Consider the following 14,036-nt stretch of genomic DNA (forward strand, 5'->3'; position numbering starts at 1 on the left):
TTAAATCGCAGTTACATTTTATGTAGTTTGCACTTGGATGGTTGAGTTCTGCCAATCTGTGTGATTTCCATTGCTTTTGAAGAATCCACTGGCAACATACCAAATGAAGTATGCCCTTATATTCTGAATATTTATCAAAACTCCCAACCCCCCCCAGGAAAAAATAAAACATATGTAGGCAAAGTTATCTTTTCAGGGCTGCTTCTGGATCTTTTCTAATAACACATTGTTTTTAATGAACATCTTAGAACAGGACAGTTTGATATCTATCTTAGAAAAATGGCAGCCCTTGAGGTCACAATATGCTAGGAATCTTTTTGGATCAGACTGAAGTCTGTTTCTCCCTGTGGACATGAATGAAAGGGGTCATAAGGTCACAACTTCTTTTCACCATCAACTGGTATCCAGTTCAGTTTCACCATCAACTGGTATCCAGTTCAGAGAGAAATGCTTCTTTTGTTTTTGGATGGGTATAGTTATTTTTATGATTGTTAGACACAGATAATTAATCTGCTGCTTGACGTGATTTATTCCCAGCCTTTCTTCTTTAGTGTGTGTTGAAAGCTGTGAACAATACTTAGAAAATAAAATGTAGATGAAAAGCAACAAAAAGACCCTAAAACTGAACAATAAGGGCTGTGAAAGGAATCTTGACAGAATTTGTAAAAAGGATGAAGTCCAAACGCAATTCCTAAGGGAAGACATTCCACAGCTTGGAAGACATTGAAGCTTCTCTCTTACATACTATAAAGGGCCTTTCCTGATGCCCATAACCCTAGCAGAACAGGTTTATATTTTTAATTTGTCTAATCCTCGAAAAGCCATCTGAGATGGTCGTTCTCACCCTAACCTGGGATAACAGATTCCATTCTTTAACTAAAAAGGCTCAATTTCAATAGTTTCTTGTTTCTCTAGCAAAGTGGAGAAGGAATGAATAGGAGGGGGAAGACGGCTGTTGTGGCCAACTTGGATGTAGAGGACTCTGATCTGCAGACCCTGTTCTGGATGCATTGGGTGACTGGCAGGAACCGAAGCCTGATTTCACCTACATTCACCCAGAGCAGCTGTGTCTGCCCCAGATGACAAAGAATCTTGATCCCAGCTGATGCCCACTCCCTGGGAGTCAGTCCAATACAATGTAAATCAGACTAAGAAACCAGTACTATACACACTACTTTTATTTTAACACCTATACTAACAGAATCTTGCAAACCTGAATGTGCCTCCTCTTCCCTCTTCAGCTAGGAAGGGGCTTGTTTGAGATATTTTCTCAAGTTGTTTTCTTGACCTGGGCTCAAGCCGCTCCTATCTGACCATTGACTTGGTAATAGCTATTCCTCTTCTTCCTGTCCTTCTGGGCCATTCCATGCCCCGTGTACATCAGGTTGTGATGTATGCTGAGCAGAGCAAAAGGTACTCCTTCTCACTGGACAAGGGTGTTCCCAACCTTGATTGGCTTCCCCTTGGCAAAAAAAGTTTTACATAAGAGCCACTGCTTGTTGTTCAGTTGCTAAGTTGTGTCCGGCTCCCATGGACCATAGCAGGCCAGTTCTACTATTGTGAGAAGAAAAAAAATAACCTGTTTTTCTTCTGTGTATTGCTCATGGCCATAAAATGTACACTGGGATCCTCACATGGGATCTTTTTGAAACTAAAAGGGCTTGAATGTTTTGAGCTGCAAACAGACAAAGAGCATTCTATAAGCATTCCTTCACTTTTGATCACAGTTTGGGCCAGAATTTTCATGGCCAAACAAAGCGATTCTTAAATGAGCTGCTCTTGATTTTATGACCTTTTTTTTGCAATGGTTGTTAAGTGTTAAGTTGTTTACAGTTGCTAAGTGAATCAGGTGGCGTTAAGCAAATCTAGCTTCTTCCATTGATTTTGCTTGTCAGAAGCTGCCTGGAAAAGTTGCAAATGGCAATCATACGATTCCAGGATGCTGCGACTGTCATAAATACATGCTCATTGTCAAGCATCTGAATTTTGGTCACATGGGGAAGCTGCTGTAATGGTCATAATGCAAGGACCGGTTGTACGTCACTTTTTTCAGTGCCATTGCAACTTTGAATGATAGCAAAATGAATGACTGTTATAGTCATAAGTTGCAGACTAACTGCACATTTCCCCCTCTTTTTATTATGTTATTATAAATCTTAGTTCATTGTCTTGTTTCTATACATTGTTTTTAGCTTAACATGTTTAAAATGTACGATTCTATTAAAATAATTTAGAGTATCGAGAAGAGAGAATAAAGAAAAATATTCTATCAATGCTAACTACAGTTTAAGATGACAATGTTAGGAGCATAAAATTATTTAGCTTTTTCATATACTATACATTTTTAAACTACCAAATCATAGTATATTAATTTGTTTGGCAGACTAATTTTGTATTTGCATTATTGTAATTGTAGTATTATTTAGGAATCACCGGGCTTGCTTGCAGAAATGATGTAAAACCTCAAATTCCGAGAGAGAGAATGGATGGATATTGACTAGTCTTGCTATTTTATTCTTTTTTTGAAGACTTTTGTGCAAGATTCTCTCAAGAGTGAGGCTGAATTATATTAAATATCTAATCTGATGTGGCCGTTCTTTTTTTTTTTAATCCAGTGACGTCAAAGTAGTGTATACATTTCATATGGAATGGAATTAAGTGGGTAATCCCTTTAGACCCACTGTTCCTGGTTGGCAGGAATCTAGATCTGTACTGAATCTTGCAAGGCATCTTCTGCAGATCCCTACTCTGTCCTGTGTTTCAATAAAGAAGTGTCTGTTTCTGAAAACGCATGTGTTGAAATTGATCTTGGATCAGACAGCTTCCTGTTCCAGAATCTCTTCTGCAAGGCAGAGGAGAAAGGAAGATCATAAAAGGCCTCATTCCCATCTGTGAACTGATGTCATGGGTTGAAATGCATGGTGGCAGGCTGTCAAAAAGCTGCAGGTTCTGTTAGTCCAGGATTTGGATTGTTAGATTTTTTGGATTTTTTTTGTTGGATTTTTTTTTTGCTCTGTACTGTCCCTTCAACAGCAGTTCAGAGGCTTTCCGTTCTCTATTGAAGTCCAGCCATGTGTGCACCAGACCCTCCTCTGCTAAAGCATCTGTAAAGATATCTTGGATTTGGGTGCGGTGTCTGCTCAGGAAGCTGCAGGCGAGGGAGATCTCTCTGAGCAGATTAGTAGAGATTCCTCTTGTGAATTTTTGATTGTTCAAGGCTCCTGGTTCCATGGAATCCTTGTTGCTGTCTGAGCTTGGTTGTTTTCTTGCAGATGTTTCATAACCTAACATCTTTATAAAATGCTACCTATAGTTGGGTAATGAAACGTCTGCAAGTAAGCAGCCAAGCTCAGACAGTACCATAGTTCAACTATTAATATTCTCTTCTGTTGGCTCCCGGTTCCTTTTGTGGGGGAAGTGACGAAAAGCTGGATTAGGACAAAGGCTGACAAAATGTTTAATGGAAGTAGCATTTGGCACCAACAAACATTCCTGGATTGCTCCTCTTTTCCTTAGCTGTCGCTCTTCTACCTTGTTAGCAGAAGGAGCCACAGAGTTGTGTCCTGAAAATGCAGAGAGTAAGCTAACCTGAAATCTTCAAAAAATGAATAAGAACTGGAGTCCCAAAGGTGTTTTTCCAAAAGGTTGATAGACTTTTGTCAGCAAGGTTTGGAAAGTAAAAGCAGATCCAGATGAGACAATGGTTTCTTATGATGTCACTTCACTTTTCAACTGGATCTTAAAGCTGTCACGGTAGTGAGGAAATGACAGCTACAAGACAGCACATTAGGTGACAAAACTAACCACAGCCCAGACCACATATTTGCCATGCTGCACCTCTGCCTACAAAAACAAGAAAGTCCAGTTGCCTTTTGAAAAAGCACTTTTGGGACAACCATGACCTGGACAATTGAGAATCTCCATAGACCTAAGTGGAGAATGCTGTAGATCAGGCATGTCAAACTCGCAACATCACGTGACGTCGCGCGACACATCGGAGCTTTTTCTCCATTGCCGGCAATGGGGTGGGCGCGGTTTTGTCGTGACGCATCCAGCCCGCGGGCCAGCAGTTTGACACTCCTGCTGTAGATGGATAGATGCCTCTACTTATATAACAGGACTAAATTAGATTGTCGATATAGTTGTTGAGTGTATGAGTTTGTGTAGATCGCATATAGATAGATTTCAAAACTAAACTCTGTTCTAGTAAACTTGTGCAAAACCTTTCAATTCAGATTGTGTTGAATTTGAAATATGCTTCTAAAATGATTTAAATACCTTGTTCTGTGCTTGAAGCAACATAATGCTGCTCAGGGAGCAACTGTTTATTTATTTGATTTGTAGAGCCACCTATCTTAACAAGTGATTCCGGGAGGCAAACAACATCACATAAAAAAACAAATACGACATAAATACAAACTTTAAAATGCATAGCAGCCAAGGAAGGCATCACAATCAACAATGCTAATACATTCAAGGGGGTCTTTGTGTCCTTTTACACACTTGAAGGAGTCCCAGGTCTGGGCACAAGAGTTTTGCACTAGAAATAGTCCGAATTCAGAATGTTTTGAATCAAAACACATCACTTAAGCCAGAGGTCCCCAACCTTTTGGGCTCCAGGGACCGGTTCTGTGGAGAAAGGTTTTTCCATGGACCGGAGAGTGCGTTTTTGTGTGTGCTGCCTGCATCCCACGGATGGGGCTTTGCTTGTTTGTGTGGACCGGTTGCTGGGATGCTGCAACCCGGTACTGGTCCACAGACCGGGGGTTGGGGACCCCTGATTTAAGACATTCTATTTCACTATTTTAAATACTGACTGACAATTGTTCTCTAGACTTTTACAAAGCAATTTCTAACCTAGAGATTGAACTTGAGACTTTCTATATACTGTGTATCATCACAACAACATAATTTGGGCCCAATTCAAATTTTCAGTATTTGAAATTCAAGCAACAGGATCTGACTGAGTTATCCAGTTCTTCATTTTATTGAATGTATTCTTAGACTCTATACAGATTGTGCTATCAAAGTACATCACACAAAAACAAAGAAATCAATTGTTAAACCATATGCCTCTTCTCTTTTAAACTGAACAGTCACATACAGTACTATATGTTCCTTATTTGTTTTCTAAAGGCACTAAAGAGCTTGATGAAAATTTTAATGACAACATGAAACTTGCAAAGTTAAAAATACACATGCTATTTTTACACGAATGTGTCTAATTTTGCAGTCATATGTGTGTGCATTCCTTTTTGAAAAATGAAATCCACGTTACTTGCTCTCTTTTTCTCTTCATGATACAGACCAGCTCAGACCCGTCTTTCTGGTTTGCTTTTTTTTTTCTTTTTTTTTTTTGAGCAAGGGATTTGCAGGACAAATTGTGTTTTTGTTTAATCTCTTCTTGATTGGGAGATACTGTTTCAGGTTTAGAAGTACCTTGGAATTTTTGAGCTGCAATTTGCTGTTTTTTCATTCAGTATAAGCCTCTGTGAATCCAATGTTGATTTCTATCCCAGACAGGGGGAAAAATGGTCTTTTGAAAACATTAGAGTGGGGTTTGACAGGTGGGTTTTTCTTCCATTTGCTAGTCTTATTTTGTCCTTTAAAAGCACTGACACTCTTTCAGAATCATATGCTAGCAATGTTATCACCAAAGTAACACATATGCATAGTGAGAAGGAAGCTGCTACTTACAAGTTGTTTAAAGTGATGGGGTTCTTTTTTTCCCACCCTAAAGGCAATGTAGTAAGAGACTTGAGAGGGCAAATAAGAGTGCTTGTTTCCTTGCTCAACCAAGAAGACCTACGTTGAAATCCACTCTCAGATGCAGAACTTAACAAGAATTCTTGGGCCAAGAATTAGTTAGTTCAACTTATAGGTAAAGGTAAAGGTTCCCCCGCATATGCGTGCTAGTCGTTTCCGACTCTAGGGGCCGGTGCTCATCTCCGTTTCAAAGCCGAAGTGCCAGCGCTTGTCCGAGGACGTCTCCGTGGTCATGTGGCCGGCATGACTAGATGCCAAAGGCGCATGGAACGCTGTTACCTTCCCACCGGAGTGGTCCCTATTTTTCTACTTGCATTTTTACGTGCTTTCGAACTGCTAGGTTGGCAGAAGCTGGGACGAGTAACAGGCGCTCACTCTGTTACGCGGCACTCGGGATTCGACCCGCCAAACTGCCGACCTTCCGATCGACAAGCTCAGTGTCCTAACCCACTGAGCCACCGCATCCCAGTTCAACTTATAGTACAGGATAATTATTGTGGGGGAAAATGGAGAAGGTGTACGTATACCACTTCAAACTCCTGAAGAAAAGGTAGAATAGAAATCTTCCCAATGAAAATGAACAAAAGCAGAGGTTGTATTAATGAAGAAGAATCTAATAATAAAGACCGTACTAGTATATTGTTTAATTGATACTGTTGCATTAAATTAAGCAAAGAATGGGATTTAACAGTGTAAATAACTCCTTCTGCTTCAGTGAAAATATACGATCCTGTTGATCTTCACTTTATCAGCCTGTTGATAATATTATATCAGGTAGAGGTATCAATTGTTGTTCATCCTGTTGATAATATCATGGAGGATAAAGGTATCAATTGGTCTTCATCCTAGGAGCAAAGTATCTGTTATTCTGTTTTAGAGGCATCAAGTATCTGAATATAGTTTGCCAGACAAAAGGGATGAGAAGATCCCAATGTTTTCAGGATCTGCCAGGAAACAACATGGGAAAACAGAATACTGGGCTAGATGAGTTTTTGATCTAATCCAGCAAATCTATTTTTAACAATTTCACAATAAGCTTCAGAAGACAGATGCCTTAGCTGCTTATCCTATAACCTTGTCGTTATTATTTTTCTTGGGCCCACAGAAAACTGAGTAGGAAAAGTAAGACTTTTGCAGAAGTGATAAAAGTTGCAAGTAAACAAAACAGAGTCAAGGGTATTGTAAATCTCTTTGGTGGGGTTCAAAAGCATTATTTTAAGATTTTGGTCACCGCTTCTATTTACAGCTAACCCAGGTTGCTGTGGGGGGGGGGGAAATAACGATATTAATTTTGTAAAAAGTAGAAGATGCAGATGACCTTGACAGAAATAGGCAAGATCCGTTACCAAAGCAAAGAGGGGGAAAAACAAATTGTGAGTCCAAAACAAGCAGAAAATGCATGGAAACAGCTGGGACCGAAATCTCCCTAATGAGCCTAAGAAGGGAGAGACATAAAGCAAGTCATACTTACAAGATTCTGTTACTATAGCCAATAATAAAAAAAAACAGTCTCCATAAAAGTAGTTTTGGCCTTCCTGTGGAGTTGATTTCTTGGTTTTTCCTACCTAGTGGAGCCGACATTTTGCTGGATATGACAATAAAACAATAGCTTAGGCTGCACTCTTGGCTCTGGTTTTATTAGGAATTGAGCATCATTAACCCAATGCCTCAATGTAGAATTGTGCTATTTGCACATTACTTAGAAATAATCTCCACAGATTTCATCATTTGTTAGATTTATATTCCACCTTTCATTCAAGAACTCATTGTACCACGTATATTATTTTCTCCTATTTTTCCCCACTATAACCTATGCGGATAGATGGTGGACTGAGAGAGAGTGAACTTGTAGAACAATGCAATTCCACAACTCAACCACTACACAACATTGGCTGATCATAGGGGCCAACTTTATACTAAGTGATAGTGTTGTGCTCCTAATTTTGTAAATGAGATGGGGTCTTAGAGAGATGTAATGTACATATTTTACTTGTGCCTATCCCTGTCTTTTTAAAATTTACAGTTGAAGTACATTTCTAGCTTTGTTCAGGATTTAGCAGGGATATTATGGGGATTTCAGAGTGGGTTGATAATTTCTTCTCTTATGAACTTCCATGTATGCAATGAGGGTTTACCTTTATATCATCTAGGATAATGTCTCAGACCATATCTACTGATATTCAAGTTTCCTTTAGATCTCCTGAGCTGGGTCGGGATGAAAAATATTGTGCATTCATTCTTCTGTTTTTTACCCACCATACACTCAGTTGAATGCCTAGTTTTTGTTTTAAAGCTTTTGCAAAGCTCTAGTTAGTTTCAGCATTCCAGTGAGATACTCTTGCAGTTGTTAAGGTAATTCAAGATACTAATTTAATGTTGTCTTTGTACCTTCATACTCTGATGGGAAAGCATCATTTTCATTGCTCTTAATTGAAAAAAAATGTCTTATATTTAAACTTGAAGAAAGATGTCAGGAATGTGGCAAGAGAGAATTCACTGCCATATCAATAAGGTCACAGAATGTATAGATGATATTTATTTGTATGTATGTTTGTTAAAAGATCTCAAATGCAAATCCAACAATATGCAACATTGCTAAAATTCGTCTTATTAACAGCAGGACTGGAAAATGTTAGCCAGTAAAATGCCATTTTAAGGTAGGGTTTGTAGGGCATTTCCCTTCTTTTTGTCTTTGCTCTTATTTTTATTATTATTATTATCTGGTGCAACTCCAACATAAGTAGGATTGCCAATTTTTGCTGAGTGTAGGAATTGTCTTTTGCTGATACTACTCTCTTTTTTTAAAACAGAAACCTGAGCCACAATAAACTGACCGAGATTGATCCTTCTGCCTTCACAAAGCTGCCAAAACTACGGGAAGTGTAAGTATTTTCTGTCTAAAGGACTTTTCATCCTAGCCTAGCCGCTCTCTGTCTTCACTTCCATTCTGGCTGGGATAGCAGCAGGAAAAGGTATATAGTTTCCTAGGACGTGACTCCATTGTTCTTCCAGCTTGCACCAGCAGATTAAATCTGAGCTTTTGTTTTTCCTTTCATATAGTACCTGGGTGCTGTTTAAAAAATTAACAGTCAATTAGTAGAACAGAGTGTCTCAATTAAACTGCAGTGTCTTTATTGGAAATCATTGGTGTTGTTTGTTCTTCCCTGCCTCTCTCTGCTTCTATATTTCATAATCCCAAGGATAGGCAGGTAATCACACCAAGCTGCATGGATCTGTTTTCCTCCAATACGAAGTAGAGTCTGCTGTGACATCTAATGCTAATCTTTTCCTGCTGTCTCAAGAAGAAAAGGTGTAGTGTTGGTACCATGGGATAATTACCTTCCCTCCCTCCCACCCTCTGCTCTCTAGCAGGAGAGACAAAGAGCTTCTTCCCAAGGCTGGTTTGAAGAGCTATCTGTCCTTGAGTCAGCAGAAAACTATCCTAGCACAAAAGTGGCTGCCTCATTACTCTGTCTGTCTATCTGTTAATTTCCCAGCACACACATTAGGTAATAGATTCACCAGTTTTCAACTATAGTCTCACCACACCATACTGTACTCTCAATGATGAGAACTGATATAGTTGTCATAAAACATTACTCTGCGCAGTGTACAGCAACTGATTGAAATAAATATATAAAAACAGCCAATATTAAAATACTTAAACCTCCCCCCTCAAAAAAATAAATAAATACAAGAGACCGTGAACGTTAACCCTGGAGCCATCTCAAGTTTTCATCTGTCCCCTGGAGCCCCTAGATTAATAAATTATTAAATGATAACATATTTTACCCTAATACTAATCTTTAGAGAAGTTTGAAAAGATGTGTCTTGCTGTGCAGGCATGTCACACTAATTGTCAATATATTCTGCTATATATTGCTATATAATTAATTATTTCAAATAGTTGATTATATTGCAAACAGTACAGGTAATAACAGTAGTGGTAGTAATAGTATTACTACTACTATTACTACTACTACTACTACTACTACTACTACTAATAATAATAATAATAATAAACAACTGTGGAAGGAAAAGCATCCGGAAAGTGATGTAACCGAACAACGATTAATGGATCAAAGACGTTTCATCATCCGTAATAAAGTTTTTTACAGATGTGGAAATTCAACATCTAGGAACATTGGCTAAAAAGAAAACAACAAGCAATGATGAAGAACAGGCTGAAGAAATTGTTCCAATACCTGAACAAACTGACCAACAAACTGACCAACCAGCGGAAGAAGCCACCACACAGGATGAAGATTCCCCTGTGCAACAACTCGAAAGTGTAGAGCTAAGTAATCTAGCAAAAATGCTGAAAGAAAAGATTGAAAACCACATCAAAGAAAACACAGAAAGAAAAAGACTGCCTGCCATCCGTGAAGTGCATAGCAAACAAGTGAAAGATCTAAATGCTGTGAAGAACATCTTAACTTCCATCCCATCCAGCACACTGTATGAAACAAACCAACTAATGTACAGTATAGCTGCCATTATAACTGCAGAATTGGGTTATAAAATGCCAAAAAAGAAACCCACTGGAGTACCAAAGTGGAAAATTCGACCTGAAAATAAAACAAAAAAACTACGAGGAGATGTCAGCAAATTGAAATACTTGAAAGAAGGAAAACTAAAGAACGAAAAGCTGAAAAATAGTTTATACAAAAAATATAACCTGGAGGAAACAACAATAACAGAAATCATGGAAAACCTAAAACAGCGTGTAATAACAACAGCAAAGAAAATTGAAAGATATGCAGGACGAATAAAACAATATTGTGAAAACATCCAGTTCAGAAGAAACCAGCACCTCTTCTATCGGTGACTTGATGAAAATAAAGTCCAAACTACTGTTCTACCATGTAAAGAAAAAACCTTAAACTTTTGGAAAGAACTGTGGGAAAACCCAGGGGAACATAATAAAACTGCCTCCTGGATCAAAGATATCCAAAAACAAGCAACACAAAACAAAATGGAGAATATTGTAATAACCACTGATATGGTTGCAAAGCAAGTAAAAAAGGTCAAGAACTGGAGTGCACCTGGCCTGGACGAGCTGCATGGATACTGGTTGAAACACCTCACCATCCTCCATCACCGCTTGGCCACTCAGTTTGATGAAATGCTTCAAAATGCCAGAAGTGAAGAATGGTTAACAGCTGGTCGAACATACTTGATAATGAAAGACCCTGAAAAGAGCACAGAACCAAGCAACTACTGCCCAATTACTTGTCTGCCAACAACATTCAAACTTTTTACAAGAATACTGGCAAATTCAGTATTCAATCATCTGATGGAAAACAATTTGTATCGAGCAGAACAAAAAGGAAATTATAAAAAATCAAGAGGAACAAAAGATCAGCTGCTCATTGACAAAGTGGTACTTAAAAATGCAAAATGACAAAAAACAAATTTAAATATGGCATGAATTGATTACAAGAAAGCATTTGACTTATTACCCCACAGTTGGATTAATGCGTGTCTGGAAAACTTTGGAATCAGCAAAAACATCTGTACATTTTTGAAAGCAAATATGCAAAAATGGAAAACAGTTCTAACAGCAAATGGGGAGAACATTGGTGAAATCAACATCAGACGAGGAATCTTCCAAGGGGACTCTCACCACTACTGTTCAACATTGCATTAATTCCATTGACAATAATATTACGAAATACAAAACTGGGATACCACATCTCAAGCCAGCATGGCAAGATAAACCATCTACTATACATGGGTGACTTAAAACTGTATGCGAAAAGCCACACTGACTCAGTTCAACTGTTTAGCAGCGACATCAGAATGGACTTTGTACTTGGAAAATGTGCTATATTATCCATGTAACAAGGAAAAATGGGAAAAATAGAAGGAATAGAACTGGGAAACTGAAGTATTATGAAAGTACTAGCATAGGATGACGGTTTCAAATACCTAGGCATATTGGAAGCAGATAACATCTTGAATGGAAAAGTCAAAGAGTCAACACAAAAGGAATACATCAGAAGAGTCCACAAAATACTAAAATCAAAGCTGAATGCTGGAAATATAACTAAAGCTATTAATACATGGGCAGTCCCAGTGATACGCTACCCAGCTGGAATGATCAACTGGACATTGGCCGAATTGGAACACCTAGACCGGAAAACGCGTAAACTTTTGAACATGCACCATGCTCCACATCCACGAAGTGACATCGACAGATTGTACTTGCCAAGAAGAATAGGGGGCAGAGGGCTACTGCAAATCCACCAAACTGTAGAAGAAGAAAAACGAAGTTTGAATGACTATGTGAATCAAAGTACAGAAAAACTGCTGCAGGCTGTGAAAACAGAGAGCATTATCAAGATAACAGAAACAAAGGCAGAATATAAGGAAAAATGGCTGGATGATAGATTAAATAGATGGAAAACCAAAGCTTTGCATGGACAACATTTGAAAAAGATTGAAGGAAAATGTGATAACAACTTGACATGGGCATGGCTTAAGAGGGGAACCATCAAGAAAGAAACGGAAGGCTTAATACTGGCTGCTCAAGAACAAGCACTACAAACTAATGCCATGAAAGCGAAGATACAAAAATCTACTGACAATCCAAATTGCCGACTTTGCAACAACAAAGTTGAAACTGTTTCACATTTAATATTTGAGTGCAGCAAAATCACGCAAACTGATTACAAAGCTAGACATGACCAAGTTGCTAAACTAATCCACTGGGCATTGTGTAAAAAATATGACTTGCCTGTGTCCGAAAAGTCGTGGAAACATAGAGTGGAAAAAGTTGTCGAGAATGAGAGGGTGAAGATCTTGTGGGACTTCCGAATACAGACAGATCGCCATTTGGAACACAATGCTCCAGATATCACAGTTGTAGAGAACCGAAGCGTACAGCTGATTGATATCGCTGTACCAGAAGATGCCAGAGTCGAAGAAAAAGAACTGAAAAAAATTACGAAATACCGCAACCTGGCCATTGAAACTGCGTGATTATGGATGAAACGCATAACAGTGATACCCATTGTCATCGGGGCACTGGGAACTATGTCCAAAAACTTTACAAAACACATCAAGAAATTGCAACTTCCTGCAATAACTCCAGCAAACCTACAAAAAACTGCGCTACTTGGAACATCTTACATTTTAAGAAGATACCTGGTTGATACCTAGGATGCTGGCAGCAGCCCGTGTCAACCATTAGTGCCAGTCAGTTTGAGTGTTCAGTTGACTGAGTTTCATGTTTTATGAATAAAAGTTTAATAATATAATGATGATGATGATGATGATGATGATGATGATGATGGAATGGACCTTGGAAATCTAGTCCAACCCCCTACTCAAGCAGGAAACCCTATACTGTTTCAGACAAATGGCTGTCCAATATCTTCTTAAAGACTTCCAGTGTTGGAGCATTCACAGCTTCTGGAGGCAGGCTGTTGCACTGATTAGTTGTTCTAGTTGTCAGGAGATTTATCCTTAGTTCTAGGTTGCTTCTCTCTTTGGTTAGTTTCCATTTATTGCTTCTTGTCCTGCCTTCAGGTACTTTGGAGAATAGCTTGGCTCCCTCTTCTTTGTGGCAACCCCTGAGATATTGGAACACTGCTATCATGTCACGCCTACTTCTTCTCTTCATTAAACTAGACATACCCAATTCCAGCAACCGTTCCTTGTATGTTTTAGCCTCCAGTCCCCTAATCATCTTTGTTGCTCTTTTCTGTACTCTTTCTAGAGTTTCAATATCTTTTTTACATCGTAGTGACCAAAACTGGATGCAGTATTCCAGGTGTGGCCTTTCCAAGGCATTGTAAAGTGGTATTAGTACTTCACGCAGTCTTGATTCTATCCCTCTGTTAATGCAGCCTAGCACTGTGTTGCCTTTTTTGGAAGCTGCAGCACACTGATGGCTCATATTTAAGTGATTGTCCACTAGGACTCTGAGATACCTCTCACAGTTACTACTATTGAGCAAAGAGCACTATACTGTACCTGTGCATTTAGTTTTTCTTGCCTAAATGTAGAAGAGCACTGGGCCCAGAATAGAGCCTTCAACTTACAATCAGAAATGAGCCCAAAATTTATTTTGCTGTTGTTAAGTGAGTTTTATCCCATTTTGTGACTTTTCTTGTCACAGTTGTTAGGTGAATCATTGCAGATGTTAAGTTAGTAAAATGGTTGATAATTGAATCTGGTTTCCCCATTGATTTTACTTGTCAGAAGGTCACAGAAAGGGATCACATGACCCCAGAACACTGTAACCGCCATCAATATGAGTCTGT

The 14,036-nt window shown here is 38.8% G+C and overlaps 1 protein-coding gene across 3 annotated transcripts in view; it reads left to right on the plus strand.

The window, feature by feature from the left end:
- LRIG1 (leucine rich repeats and immunoglobulin like domains 1) overlaps positions 1-14,036 on the plus strand; it is a 156,769-nt gene that overhangs the window by 46,840 nt on the left and 95,893 nt on the right. For all 3 annotated transcript variants that reach the window (XM_081315918.1, XM_081315920.1, XM_081315919.1), the window contains exon 2: positions 8,577-8,648. In XM_081315918.1, coding sequence (XP_081172044.1) covers positions 8,577-8,648 — 72 coding nt within the window. The remainder of the gene's footprint in view (positions 1-8,576; positions 8,649-14,036) is intronic.

Source organism: Vipera berus (genome assembly GCF_964194415.1).
Source record: "Vipera berus genome assembly, chromosome: 2".
Lineage (NCBI taxonomy): Eukaryota > Metazoa > Chordata > Lepidosauria > Squamata > Viperidae > Vipera > Vipera berus.